The sequence below is a fragment of the Chamaea fasciata genome, unplaced genomic scaffold (genome assembly GCF_029207755.1).
Source record: "Chamaea fasciata isolate MVZ Bird 193981 ecotype frontalis unplaced genomic scaffold, bChaFas1.0.hap1 SCAF_8, whole genome shotgun sequence".
NCBI lineage: Eukaryota > Metazoa > Chordata > Aves > Passeriformes > Sylviidae > Chamaea > Chamaea fasciata.
The window spans coordinates 29,366,358-29,379,279 of NW_027094093.1; the positions used below are offsets into that span (position 1 = coordinate 29,366,358).

Below are 12,922 nucleotides of genomic sequence, written 5' to 3' on the forward strand. Positions count from 1 at the left end.
TTCTCTGCCCTGGACACGTGTGTTGGGCACAGCTGGTTTGCCTGAACAGGGGCTGACAGACAGGAAGCACCAGCAGAAGAGATGCTGCAGTGGCCCCACAGCAGGAGAAAAGCTACAGTGAAGGTTTGAGTCGCTAGCCAGGACCCAGTGTCAGGGGAGCACTGCCAGGAGGTCAGACATAGCCCCCTACTGGCACATAAAAACTGGGAGATAAAATGTTGTGAGGCAGCTGGATTTTTTTTATGAAGACAAGAGCTTATAGAAAAGTCCTTGATGACGAACAGCCCCTTACAACACGGACTTCTTTCATCCCTGTTCTCCTACTTCTCCACTTCTGCTCTCCTGCTTCTTCCCCACATGGTTTGCACTCCCATATTTTACCTCTAGTTTCTAATCAGGTCAGAGCCCCATGGAGAAGGTTGTGTTTTCCTAGCTGTTGTCAAGATGCTCAGCCCCTAAGGGCTCTGTTCCTGGCAGGGATGTTTAAGGCCACTGCAGTGCTGCATTTGCCATCCTGGTGAGTTTTTCTGTTGCAGCCACAAGACTACCAAGACCGTTTTGACCCAGCTGGGACTTTTTCTCCTACTAAACCTGTCTCTGCTGTGTGCTGTGATGGTAAGCCTTGTTAAACCTGGATGATTAAATCATCTGCTCCCCATAGTAACCCAAAGCAGGGCTGTATTCCATATCCTTTATTCAATATTCAGTATCAATCAGCAGTTTCCTCTGTGGTGCCGTGGGCAGCTCAAGCGCAGTGGGGACTGCCCGAGTGCCTGTCTAGGAGCTAGAGCACAGTACTTGCAGTAAAGAGACTCTGTTGCAAAGCTCCTCTTTGCTTTCTCAGTCTTTTCTAGTTGTTACTTACCTTTAAATGTCTTGTTTAAACTAGTAACTAGGTTTCATTGGCTTGATACTATCAAAATGTACATTTTGTGACAGCAGTAATGATCCTGTTATCCTAGTCTGACATTTATCTGACAGAGAATTTCTTCCTTTGTTTTACAAACTGAGGCTCTGAAAGGGACCATACAGCAAATCAGTGTTGGAATTGTGAAGTTGTGTTCTGTTTTTCTGAATCTTTATCCACTTTCTTTTAGTTTTGTTTTGTTTCTCCTCTTGAAACCCATAGGCACATCTGTCATTGGCAGAGTTCAAATCAATTTCTCTGTTTACGCGTTTCAGAATAATGTGTTTTTCTAAAGAGCTCATGTAGCTTCTCTTTTCCCTCCTGCACACCTACTATACATTTCAAGGCATCCTTCTGTATTTTGGACACTCCCACCAAGGGAAAAAAAATGAAGCAAACATGTGCAAGGAAAATACTTGCCTTGAAAGGCCACACTTTGAAATGCACAGATTTCTCTATAGGATCAAAAAGCTTTTCTTCAAAAACATGAAAATCGGCACTGTGCTGCTGTGTTCACAAACATAAAAATTAGCTCTGATGATAGCTGTTATTAGTAGCAACAACTTGGAGGTCAAGATCTTAGAAATCTAAATCAACTGAGTGCTGTGCATGTCTCCAGTTACTGTCAGGTCTGCAAAGGCTGTTTTTCTGCTGGTGTGGTGCCAGAGAAGCGAAACAGAGAGTTACTAGAGGTAGGAGGAAACACAAGATGTCAAATAATTATTTGAGGAATTAATAAAAACGTAGAGTGGACATGGTCACAGCAGAGTCTGAGCATTGTTAAAGTAAAAGAAGTTTCTAAAAATGAGGATATTGTTTTATCTGCTGGTTCTAAAGAGCAGTAGAGACCCCCTATGTAAGTGCACATGAGGAAGAAACTGGGTCAAACATTGACCATGGTCCAGTGTTTCTCTTCCTGGGAACTTCGGAGCATAATCTAAAGTAGTGGAAACAACCATAGAGGAAAATGACATGGGGATTTGCTTGAGAAAAAAATCAAGAGCTTTTCAGGTTGCCTTTGCTTCAGTGCTTACTCTGTCTGAGACAATATTCTCCCCATCCTCTTGTGTTGTGAGAGACATTCTTTCAGAAAACTCTGATTATGTCCAAGCAAACAGCCCAGATGGGGGGAGCCAGACCCAGACTAGAGCTGGCCACAGCCATGTCTGGCCCAGCAGTTGCATGTGGAAAAATGATGTGAAAGGACAAATATGGGACAAGAAAGGGAGACCTGGAAAAAATGTCTTAGTCTCAGAAGGAGCAGAATCACTGTTCTAATTTGTGCTATGGACAGCAACAACCAAAAGTGACCTAAAGAAGAAAATATTTCTGAGTTTCTGAATATTACCATTTTTTATAGTATGACAGACTTGATTAATTGTATTGCTAATTCATTACCCTGCAGCTAACTGCCAGGAATGATTCCTGAGAGCTCCAGAAAAGACTCACAAACAGCAATGCAGGAGCATAACTGCAAAAGAAATAATCTACCTGTCAGCCTGGAGGAGCTTCATGCAGAGCACAGCAGCATCTTTCTATGCTGATGCAGAGCACATTTTCTGTGTCTTGTACAGAAGGAACATGCACAAATGTGGTTATTTATAGCTTCTCCACCTACACTCAGCTTTGAAATTTTGTCTAAAAGAAGTTCAGCATTTAAAGAATACAACAAGGTTTTTAACTCGAAGATATGTTTTTTCTTTTCTTGATTTCCTTAAAAACAATAATGTGGGAACATTAGTAACAATCCAGGCATTAAGGAAGAAACATTAGTTCTTCATTTGTCTGTCTATTGTTCTCTTACTTGGAATGTTTTTAGAGAGGCATTGCCAAATTTTATGGAGTAAAACACTTAATTGAGAAAATGAAAGATAAGTGGAGTACATTTGATGAATGTGAACTTTACCAAAGGAAAGCAGTATTAAATTGAAAGAAGTTCCTTCTCAGGGTAAGAGAGGCATGTGGTGTATATTCTGACTCCCTTTTGGGGAGCTCACATCCCAGATGATGGCATTTAGTGAAGGAGCAGGCTGGGGCTGCGTGACCTCAGGCGCTGCCCAGAGGAAAGGGACAAGTCTTGCTCTCAAAATACTCAGCCTACACCCAGCCAGCTCTGCCAGAGCCCGGAACTGAACGTGCTGTTTCCAAGAGAGACATAACTAAATCCTACATTTTGCTAATTACTAAAGCTGGGACCAACTCTTTTCTTTACAAGAAGGTGGATGGGACCAGAACATGTTGTGTTCTCACTCTTCTCCAAACTCATATCAGTTTCAAACCATCATGATACTTTTATAGATGTGAAGAACTGTGCAAGTACATAGTAGCCATCTGCAGAAAGCAGACACAAGGTTATTTTTTGCCATGTAAGCCTGTGGAAAGGTAAGGAGTTCAGGTGGAGCAGCTCTGTGGGAGCAGTGTCTCCCTCATCATCACCTGAGGGGAGCAGCCGTGCTGCCCACAGAGAGTGGCATATCTGGGAGCAGATGAATAATTGTGACTATTGCCCAGGTCTGAAGGTCTACATTAAAAGGAAAGTTCTTGGAGATGGGTGGGAAATGGCAGAGAAACGCTGCAGCGAGTTCCCATGAACTTCTGAGCCTCTGCTAGAAAAGTTGTGAACAGTTTCATTGGTGTGCAGTCCACTGCTATGGGAGATATTTAGGATGTCTTCACTTAGTCATCCTGTGAAGTCTGCAGCCCTTTCATAATCTGTTTGCATATTTTTGCAATAGAAACTTCTAAGGAGGGGGTTGCTGGGGGAGTTGTTATTCTGTAGTGTTTTCCACTGCAGAAGCTGTTGATGAACAAGGATCCTGCTGCAGGGACTGTCTTCTCTGGATAAACTCCTACAGACCTGTTTCCAGATGGGCTTGTAGGCTATCTGTGGGTGCTAGAAGCAGTGAGAAGTGTGAATAAGACTATATACATGTATTTTTGCATATCTAGGACTTTCCTGATGCTCCTCTGGACCCCCATGTCTCAGTAGTTGTATAGTTTACTCAGATGTGTTCAGTAGTGTCAGCTGTGCTTTGTGAGGCTGCCCACACTGCAAAGAACAGAACATGGATGTTCTGTTTTGACAAACTAGTGGGGCTTTAAACTACAGAGGTTAGATTTTTGTTGGAGAAATGAAAAATTGTGCAGAGGTGAAACTTTCACATAATGTCCAGGAAGCTCATAGAAACACCTACAATTTGACTTCATAGGGACTTCTTTTATTGGTTGAATGTAGACAAGGGAATAAAGGAAAAATTAAAAAAAGTTTTAATTGGCTCTGCATTTATTTCTCCTCGTTAATTTAGTTGCAATATGCAGCAAAATACTGATAGGTCTGTAAGGTTGTTTTTCCCACCAAGGGTAAATGGGACTGTATGTTTTTTCTTTTGAAAAGACCTCTTTAATTATGTCGTGGTATTTGGAATAGCTACAATTAGAGAGCAAAAGCAGGGAGTGATTAAAAACTCCTACTTAATAGCAGCTGCATTAGTTCTCTGGCTTTTAAAAGAGACCCAGGCACAGCTGAGTCCACACATACCACACAGAGGAGTTGTGGTGAAAAGGAAAGGCGAAATGTGGTCAAAAAATTTTAACTGACTTTAGGGAACATTGTCTGTTGTAGTGTTTTAAGAGAGCTCTTCCTTGAGGAAGGATTGAAGAAGCATCAAAATTCATCCTTCTTGTCCAGTCTTCAGACTATGTTAATGGGTGTAGCTCTGTTCACTCACTTCCACCTTAAAACAAGCAAACAAACATGCCCAAAAAAACCCTCTGAAACATCAGATTGCTTGTCTGGTGATAGTGGGCTACACCATGTCTTAAGACAGTTTAGAATAAGGGACTTTTATTACTTAGAGTCTGAGCTGAATTAAATACAGAGGAACTTGGTAGGCTGGCTATATTATTTTCTGAAGATGAATTACTCATTGCTGCATGGACGGATCAAGCTATGGTATTTCAGGATTTATAGGTATACACTCAGCAATTAGACATTTGTACCAGAGTGGTTTTGGAGCAGCTTAGACCTGATTTTAAAGCCCTGCCTTTCAATGGATTGCCTGTTCCCTTTCGTACAGCTGTCTGTACAAAATAATCACGTTGCTTATTATTTATAATATTTCAGTATGCTCCTTTAGTGGAAAGGATTCCTAGAATCCCCAACCAAATTTGGAACCACAAATTTCTAGAGGCTGCAAAAACTTAAAGTGGAAGGCAGCTTTTTTTCCACTTTCTCTGTCAGCCTTGCTTTTTTCAACTGTAAATGTGATTAATGTCATTTTAGTAAAGTGAATGGAGGCAGGGACGTTGAGTCATTTGCTGAACTGCCATGCTGGGCATTGAACCAAATCACTCCAATTCCAGTCTACTTTTGATATGAAATCCTTGCTGCTTTCTACTTATTTCTTGAAACCCTTTCATGATGTGACATATTTGACCAAAGGCAGTGAACAGAGAAAGGCCCTGTTCCCTCCCGGCGCTGCTGGGCTGCATCAGCAGGGCTCTGCCTGTACCTGGGGAGTGCACTAAAACCTGCTTCAACCTGTGCACTACAACCCAGGAACTGCACGTGTTCACACGTTGCCACGTGGAAAATTGAACATGGTGTTGAGATGTGTGTCCAGAGATCCTAGTGCATGCACAACTGGTTCCTGCCTCTTAACTTGACAAACATGGGGTCTTTGCTGATCCATGGTTGCTGAAGGCAGTTGAAACTTCACTGTGGCTTTTGATGGGAACAAGATCTGAGTTTTTGAGTCAGATATAGATGCCTCTGGAAATAAAAATCATTTCATAGGAGCCAAAGTTGACTTTTCTGGTTCAAACATGAGGTGTGATCCCCATATTTAAAAGGTTTTGTAACAATGTTTTATTGTGCCCCCAACATAAATTTATAATGAAGAAAGAAGTGTAAAAAGGAGCTCAGTTTGTATTAGGAGGAAGAAACCATAGATGAGAATGACTGAGTTTTGTTTTGGGTTCTATTATAAACCATTAATAATAGCAGGAAAAGCCAGAGGATAAGTTCCTTTGTATTTCAGTGTATTTTCTCAGCTAGACCTTTACTTGACATTACCCTGCTGTGACAGGGCCGGGGATAATAGGGAAAAGGAATCTATTTTCAGCAATGATTTGGAATACAAAAAGAATCTGATTTAAATCAGACTGTGTGTGCATTTTAGTCATTACAGAGGATTAGTATTTCTTAAGTCTCCCTGAGTTGTTGCGAGTTAGGAGGGATTTTTCATTTTGCTTATTTTCTGATTCTCAGTGTTTTTTTCTGTCTTCCCTGGTGCTGCTGCTGACACCAGGTTCTCCTGGAGGGCCTGGTAGCAGACCAGGGGTTGGGCTGGCCATGCCATCCTGCACAGAACAGCATTATCCACTAGATGGAATTCCAATGGATAGAGGTGACAATCCCACACTGGCTGCTGCCTCTACTCATAGTCAGAGGTCTCCCTGGAAAATGTGCCAAGTATCTCTTAAAGGTGTCGGTAACCTGAGAGCACATAGTATTTGAACTGTGTCGTTCATAAATGCATATATGATGTGAAGCTTCTAGTTCTGCTAGAAGAAAAGGAAGTATCAAGAGATTCTGTGTTGTATTTGCAAAATCTGGAACATCCGGCAAGTATTACTAACTAGGCTTGTACAGTTTTGAAGGGCTTTGACAGAAGACATTGGATTTTGTTGCTGTGTGGTGGAACAAAACATTTATAATAAGCTTTGGATGTAAGGTATGATCTGAAACATGAACCTTTTAACTGCATTTCTTGGTTACAAAAAGCAGGCCTGGCAAGGGCAGAGCTTCTGGGATAGGAGTGTCAGACATGCAGAGCCTTGGAGCTCCTGAGTATTCATAATTGCAGCTATAGAAAAGTGAAGATAAGGTTTGATTCTTGTGAATTCTGAAGTGCCATACGAATTCCTGGTATCTCACCAGAATTTAGTTAGCCCATAGTGTCTCAAGAGCAAGCAAGAAAGTGCTCATAGTGGCAGCTTGATACCGCCTGGCTTCCTTTCACTATACAGTTTTAGAGGCTTTGTCCATGTGTTTAAAGTTAGGCAATGCTTATGCACCTATTTGAAATGGGGCCTCATTTAAAGCTGAATAAATTAGGTGGAATTGCTCTGGAATTTATTACAACTCTGTTACCAAAGAGTTAAACTAACCCCTTTGAGTTATACCAGGTTTGTACTGTTTTGAGATCAAGATCTGACTCTTAACTGTTTGAAGTGTAAAATGGTATAATTTATTTTCAGTTTTCAGAATAACTCAGTTTTAAGAGTCACTATGGCAACAACAGTGGGTCTCAGGGTAACAGAGATTAATGATTCCCTTGGCCAAGGCACTTCAGTGGGTCACTTCACTCAGGAGCAGTGGAACTGTTGGACATGGCCTGGGTCAAATGCAGAAGTCGGGCTGCTCTGTCACCACTGGTATCACACGCTGCGTCAAAATCACCTGCTCACACTTCCCTTCTCTTCCTATTGCACTAGTGACTGCCATGTTTGAGGAACCCTCAGTGTTCAGGCTGCCAGAGAAAGTGTGGAGTCATCATCCCTGGAGGTATTTAAAAGACATGCAGAATCTTAGGGGCCTGGTTTAGTGGTGAGCTTGGCAGCGCTGGGTTGGAGTCAATCATCTTCAAGTTCCTTTCTGTCTTTAATGATACTGTGATTCATACCCAAGTCATCCTCATTTCATCTTCATTCATTTCTGCTAAATGAAATACAGTTTAAAAGATGTGAAAATTCAGAAGTTTTTCAACTAACTTCAAGAGCAGATATAGTTCCTTAAAGAAATGGATTTACTACTCCTTTGACATTTTGTGTTCATGCAAAATGGGTGCAGATCATGAGGATTTGCTGGGAAAGAACTGGTTCCCAAGGAGATTTTGATTTAAATTAGATGAAGTTATGAGATGTTTCTTAGTTTTCACATTTCCTGATTAGGAAAGATACCTACAGAAAGAGATTTCATTTTCAAAGTGTCACCTTGAAATGTCTGTTTTCCCTTTTAAAATAGCGCCCCGTTGCTTTTTTATTATTATTTAAAAATTAAATTAACTTTTTTTAAAGTTTTTAAAAGACTTGACCTTAACTGTGCTAATGCAATCATCTTGCCATATTCTCATCATACAAATGAGCCTAGAGGAAGAGCAATTATCATCCCAGAACTTTGCTAAATTATTGCCTGATTGCTTCTTCAACCTTTTCCCTCTCAAACCATTCTTCTATCTCTTTCTTCCCATGTTTCCCTACAGTATCCCACACAAACTATCAGCATTTCCTGCGAGTGGACTCTCAAGTTTGTTTCTCCCCTGACCTCGCCTGGGCAGGATTTGTTTTGCCAGTTCAGTGGTGCCATAGTTCATAAACTTCCTGTAGGCAGGAGTTTGATCCTCAGCAAAAAGGAGTGTGGAAAGGGCTCTTCAAACACCTCCTTCCCAATGCTCTGCCCAGATGAAAACTGTCTGAATTGCCACTAGTGTTACTTGAACAGTTCCACAGATCATTCTACAGGGACAGTTCGGGCTATTCTTCCTCCAGGTAGCATTTTGAATCTTGTGGTTATCCAGCCGTATAATGACTGTGGTAGCAGGCATGGTCAGCCTGCTGTAGCTGTGCTGAGTTTTATTTCATTGTCTTGGTGACCTGAGTTTGCTGCTTATTTTGTTGGGTGTGTAATTGTGCCCTTGAGGAGATAAGGAAGTCCCACCTGTTACAGAAATACCGGTGCTGCTCAAGTACTGTGTATTCCTTTAGCTTCTGTGTATTGGAAAGAGATGGAAAAGGAGTATCAATCTCACTCTGAAATTTCCCAACGTTATATTCTCAAGTTTCTTCCAGCTTGCAGTAGACCCCAAAGAGATTTGATCTAAATTTCATTGTCAATGTTATTGTGAGAAGAAACTCCACATGGGTGCTGCACATACAGATAACATACTTTTAAAAGAGAATCGTCTGTAACTCTCAGGGTATCAGATTTGTCATCCTACTTTTCCATAAGGACCAGTTACATTTGGAACCCAATAGAAGAATGTGGAAGAATTGTAGGGTTCACATTGTCAATATTTTCTGGTCTGCAGTGAAGGTTTCTTAACCTTTTCATTCCAGTAACTCTGATTATGCTTTCTCTCCACATAAAATAGATTTTATCTGATCCATCCACCATGCTTTTGGACTACCTCTCACACTGGGGTGTGAAATCAGCTGTTCCTGTTTTGCAGTTTACACAAGCTCATCAGAAGGGGGTACTTCCTTTAAAAGATTCCATATTTCTGATTCCCTTTCCCAAAAAGTCATCTATGTGAAAGTAAATATTTAATTTCTTCCAGGCTCCAATAACTAAGCTACACTTCAAAATAAATTGAATAGCAAAAATTCAATAAACCTAATTTAACAGTAGCATCCAGGAGCATTTATCTTCTCTCCAGTCAGAATGGATTTTGACAGAGCTGCCCGTGTTCAGCCGTAGCAAGCACAAGGCATTCCTCTGCAGCTGTTCCATGCTCACCCTCACAGGGTTCCTCTGTGCTGCTGAGACAGGAGAGGTAACTGGATGTTCTTCTTTTCTGGCAGGTACTGGACTGGATTGAGAATCACGGGGAAGCCTTTCTGAGCAAACACACGGGAGTGGGGAAGTCTCTACACAGAGCACGTGCGCTGCAGAAAAGACACGATGATTTTGAAGAGGTAGCACAGGTAAGAGTCTGAACCAGAGACTTCTGCTGGCTTCATTTTTGTTACTCCTTTCGCATATTCAGATAAAGCTATCACTGTTTTGGGTCATGCTGCTCTCTTCAATCATTTGGAGCTGCCCAGGATCCTGTCTCCAAGGTCTGGAAGTAAGTGTGCACTCTGCAGAACAGGGTAGTGGCAGGACTTAAAATCAGAAAATCACCACACTGGGTCGATGAAAGGTCTCAAGGCCCATGAGAAATTACAGCAGCTTACGGGAAAGTAGCACTTTCTGTTGGGATGTAGAGGAGGATGGTTATGAGTGAGAGTGATGGAAAAATCAATCCTAGCTCCTACGGTGGAGACTGAGGGCCTTGAGCATAAGGTGGGAAGCAGTAGTCAAGAAGCAGGAGAAACACCAGAGTCTGCAGTAAGGACAAGTACCCTTCGCATCCTTCAGGATGGGATTTCTTTGTTTTGGACTGAGAGGAAATTATTATAGGTAGAAATTGTTATTGTTATTATTATTAGTTTTCCTCATAGAAAACTGTAAGGAAGATTTTTTCCAGGAATTTGGTATGAAGCTAAAATCTTATAACTACTCCTCAAAGTGGAGTCAGAGTAGATGTTTAAACATACATCCTGTCATTATTTATAGAATTTAAAAGAAGGAAGACCTTCTGTAAGTTCTTCCATGGATTGAATAGATTCCTCCCCCCTGCCCCTACCAAAGTATCCATGGTCAGAAATTATCCAGTCTCAGCTCTGACAGTCAGATCATGTTACACCATTTTGGGGTAGATTTGAAACATCTCCTATCTGTAACTGATAATCTGTAAAGGTACTTCTCCTTTGGGCATTTTGGATAAATTCCTGACTGATCTATGTTAAGCAGAATGTATCAGATGCTTTGTGCTCCTGGTGCACACAGGGCAGGTTATTGCACAAATGTTTCAAAGTGGCATAAGATAAAAATTTACTAGATTTTAGTTTTGGTTTTCTGCAAAACCTTTCCCATGTGCTGGCCTAGTTTAGTTTAAGATATTTTCAGTAACAGGGACTTACTTCTTTCACTGTTTCCTCAGGGAAAATATTTCACCACCTGATGGCAGCTACTGATGAGATATTTTTTCTCCTCTCCCTCATAGTGAATTTATATTTCTCTCAATCTCTTTTTTTAAATATTATTCCCTTGTTTATATCCCTGTAGTCCTATTTATCTCTCTTAAGGGGATAAATCCCAGGAAATGGTATGAATTAACAACCCTGAATATCTGTGGAATGTTGTCACGTCTTCTCCTATGTGTCTCTTAACCATGTTCAACATATTTAATTCTGCTAATACTATTCTAATTCACCAATCCCTTGGAAATCTTTTCCTATTGATGCTGTTGGAATTTCAAATTACCAACATCCTTCTTTTCATTAGATTTTCAGCTCTTGATGGAGTATCCCATTGCTTGGCTTGCTAATGAATTTCAGTGTTACAATTCAGCTGTGATGGGAAATCCTTATATAACATTGACAAATCTCACAGCCTGAAAGCAGCAGTTCTGCATTGGTGGGTGTCTAAAATTTCGAGAATCACTTGTGGATTTAATTTTTCTGGTAATAGGCTTGAATTTCTAAAAATTTAAACTTTTGCAAACTTATTAAAATGCATTTTAGGCTGGAGGTTGCAAACCATAGTTCTGCAAGGCCTCATCTGAAAGCACAAATTAGCGTTAGTTTTCATCCTAAAATCAGTATTAGGGTCCTTTCCAGAATGAGTGCTCGAGTCAGCTGCTATTGGATGCTGTACTGGGCCACCAAATGAAAACTAGAATCATGTAATATACAGGAGCTGAAATGAGGTGATTTCATGTCCTTTGTGTCATTAATACTTTCTAAATCCCGCTCCTTTGATACATTATCCTCATAACTCCCATTACATCTCACATTTTCTGGATCATAGTTAACATTTTTTTCTACCTCCTGAGTACTACTTAACTAAAGTTGTAGGAAACAAATTAAGAACAGGTGAGAAGAAGCAGAAAAATAACGGGGTCCTGACAGTAGAGATGAGAGCAGTCCATGTAACTGTCTGCACATGGAAAGTGCAGCTCATTAAGGAGAGATTGAGATGGATATCTTTGGAGATCCATCCCCACCCCGCCCTCAGGGCTGAGGAACCTTACAGTGTGCAGTTTGCATCTGTAGGCACTAGGGTAAGTCAGAGTATAATTACTTTGCTGAAGACTTTCCTAAGCTCCCTGTTAGGCCTCCCTCTATTCCACTGCAGCACATCTCTCTGTGGATAACTCCAGACACATTTCCTTTCACTTCACACGGCAAAACTCGGAGCAAATGAATCTTGTTCACTGGGTGACCACGTGTGTTCAAGTGAAGGTGAGTGTTTCAAAGGGGGATGCAGAGGACAGAAAAAAGGTGTCATTTATGAGGTTATGGAACCTCTTGAGCTCCTCTGAATCTGATTCCTTTACAGCTGATGGGTAGAGTCACTGAGCGTCTCATTGCTCTGCTTGGACTGTTGTGAACATTCAGTTTATGGTGCATCCTAATTACAAATAATTGACAGAAGGTGAACCTGGTTCCTTCCCAAGAGCTTTGACAGGAGCACTTTGCTCTGGTGCATTCACATGAGATTATCATTGCTAATTTATGAGGCCTGTCTGCAGCTGGAATGTGGTGCTGGCAAATGGACATGGGGACTCACGGTGAGGGGAAGTGAGAGGAATCTCAGGCTTTATCTGAGGTCAAGGACTTGAGAATACAATGCTCTTTGCTTTGGACAGAATAATAGGGTAAGAGGAGAGTCCATGAATTTATCACTCCTGGAATTCTGTTGCAGAAGCTTCTAGTAGGGTTGATTTTACAGCTGGGGAATAAATCTCCTCTCTACTTTGATTGTGACCAATTTTTATTCTTCCTAACTCCCTTCTTAACACTTTACAGTTGGTTGGAAATTAAGTTTAAATAGTTGTTATTTTTCTCAAGCTAGCAAACATCTTTGCCATGGCTAGGGTGGATAACTGGCAGGACTTTTCCCAAAATAACCATGTAATAAAGCAGATATGCCACTATCCTCAAAAACTGTTGCGTTTGCCTATTCCCCTCATCAGGATGTTAAATACTAGCTTTAATAGCCATAAAAAGGGTTATGTTTGTTTTTCTTAAAAAAATCCCAAACCAACAATACAAGAAGTGTTCTGACTCACCTGGTGAGTTTGACAATACAAGCAATAGTATTTCATATTGGCAGTCTCTGATAAAAATGCTTAGCCTGCCATACAGAATAAATTTATTCTCAAAATTCCACTTTCTTTGGCTCTG

The 12,922-nt window shown here is 41.0% G+C and overlaps 1 protein-coding gene across 5 annotated transcripts in view; it reads left to right on the top strand.

Moving 5' to 3' along the window:
- KALRN (kalirin RhoGEF kinase) overlaps positions 1–12,922 on the top strand; it is a 473,232-nt gene that overhangs the window by 245,813 nt on the left and 214,497 nt on the right. For all 5 annotated transcript variants that reach the window (XM_066190284.1, XM_066190280.1, XM_066190281.1 and 2 more), the window contains exon 10: positions 9,491–9,613. In XM_066190284.1, the coding sequence (XP_066046381.1) occupies positions 9,491–9,613 (123 nt within the window). The remainder of the gene's footprint in view (positions 1–9,490; positions 9,614–12,922) is intronic.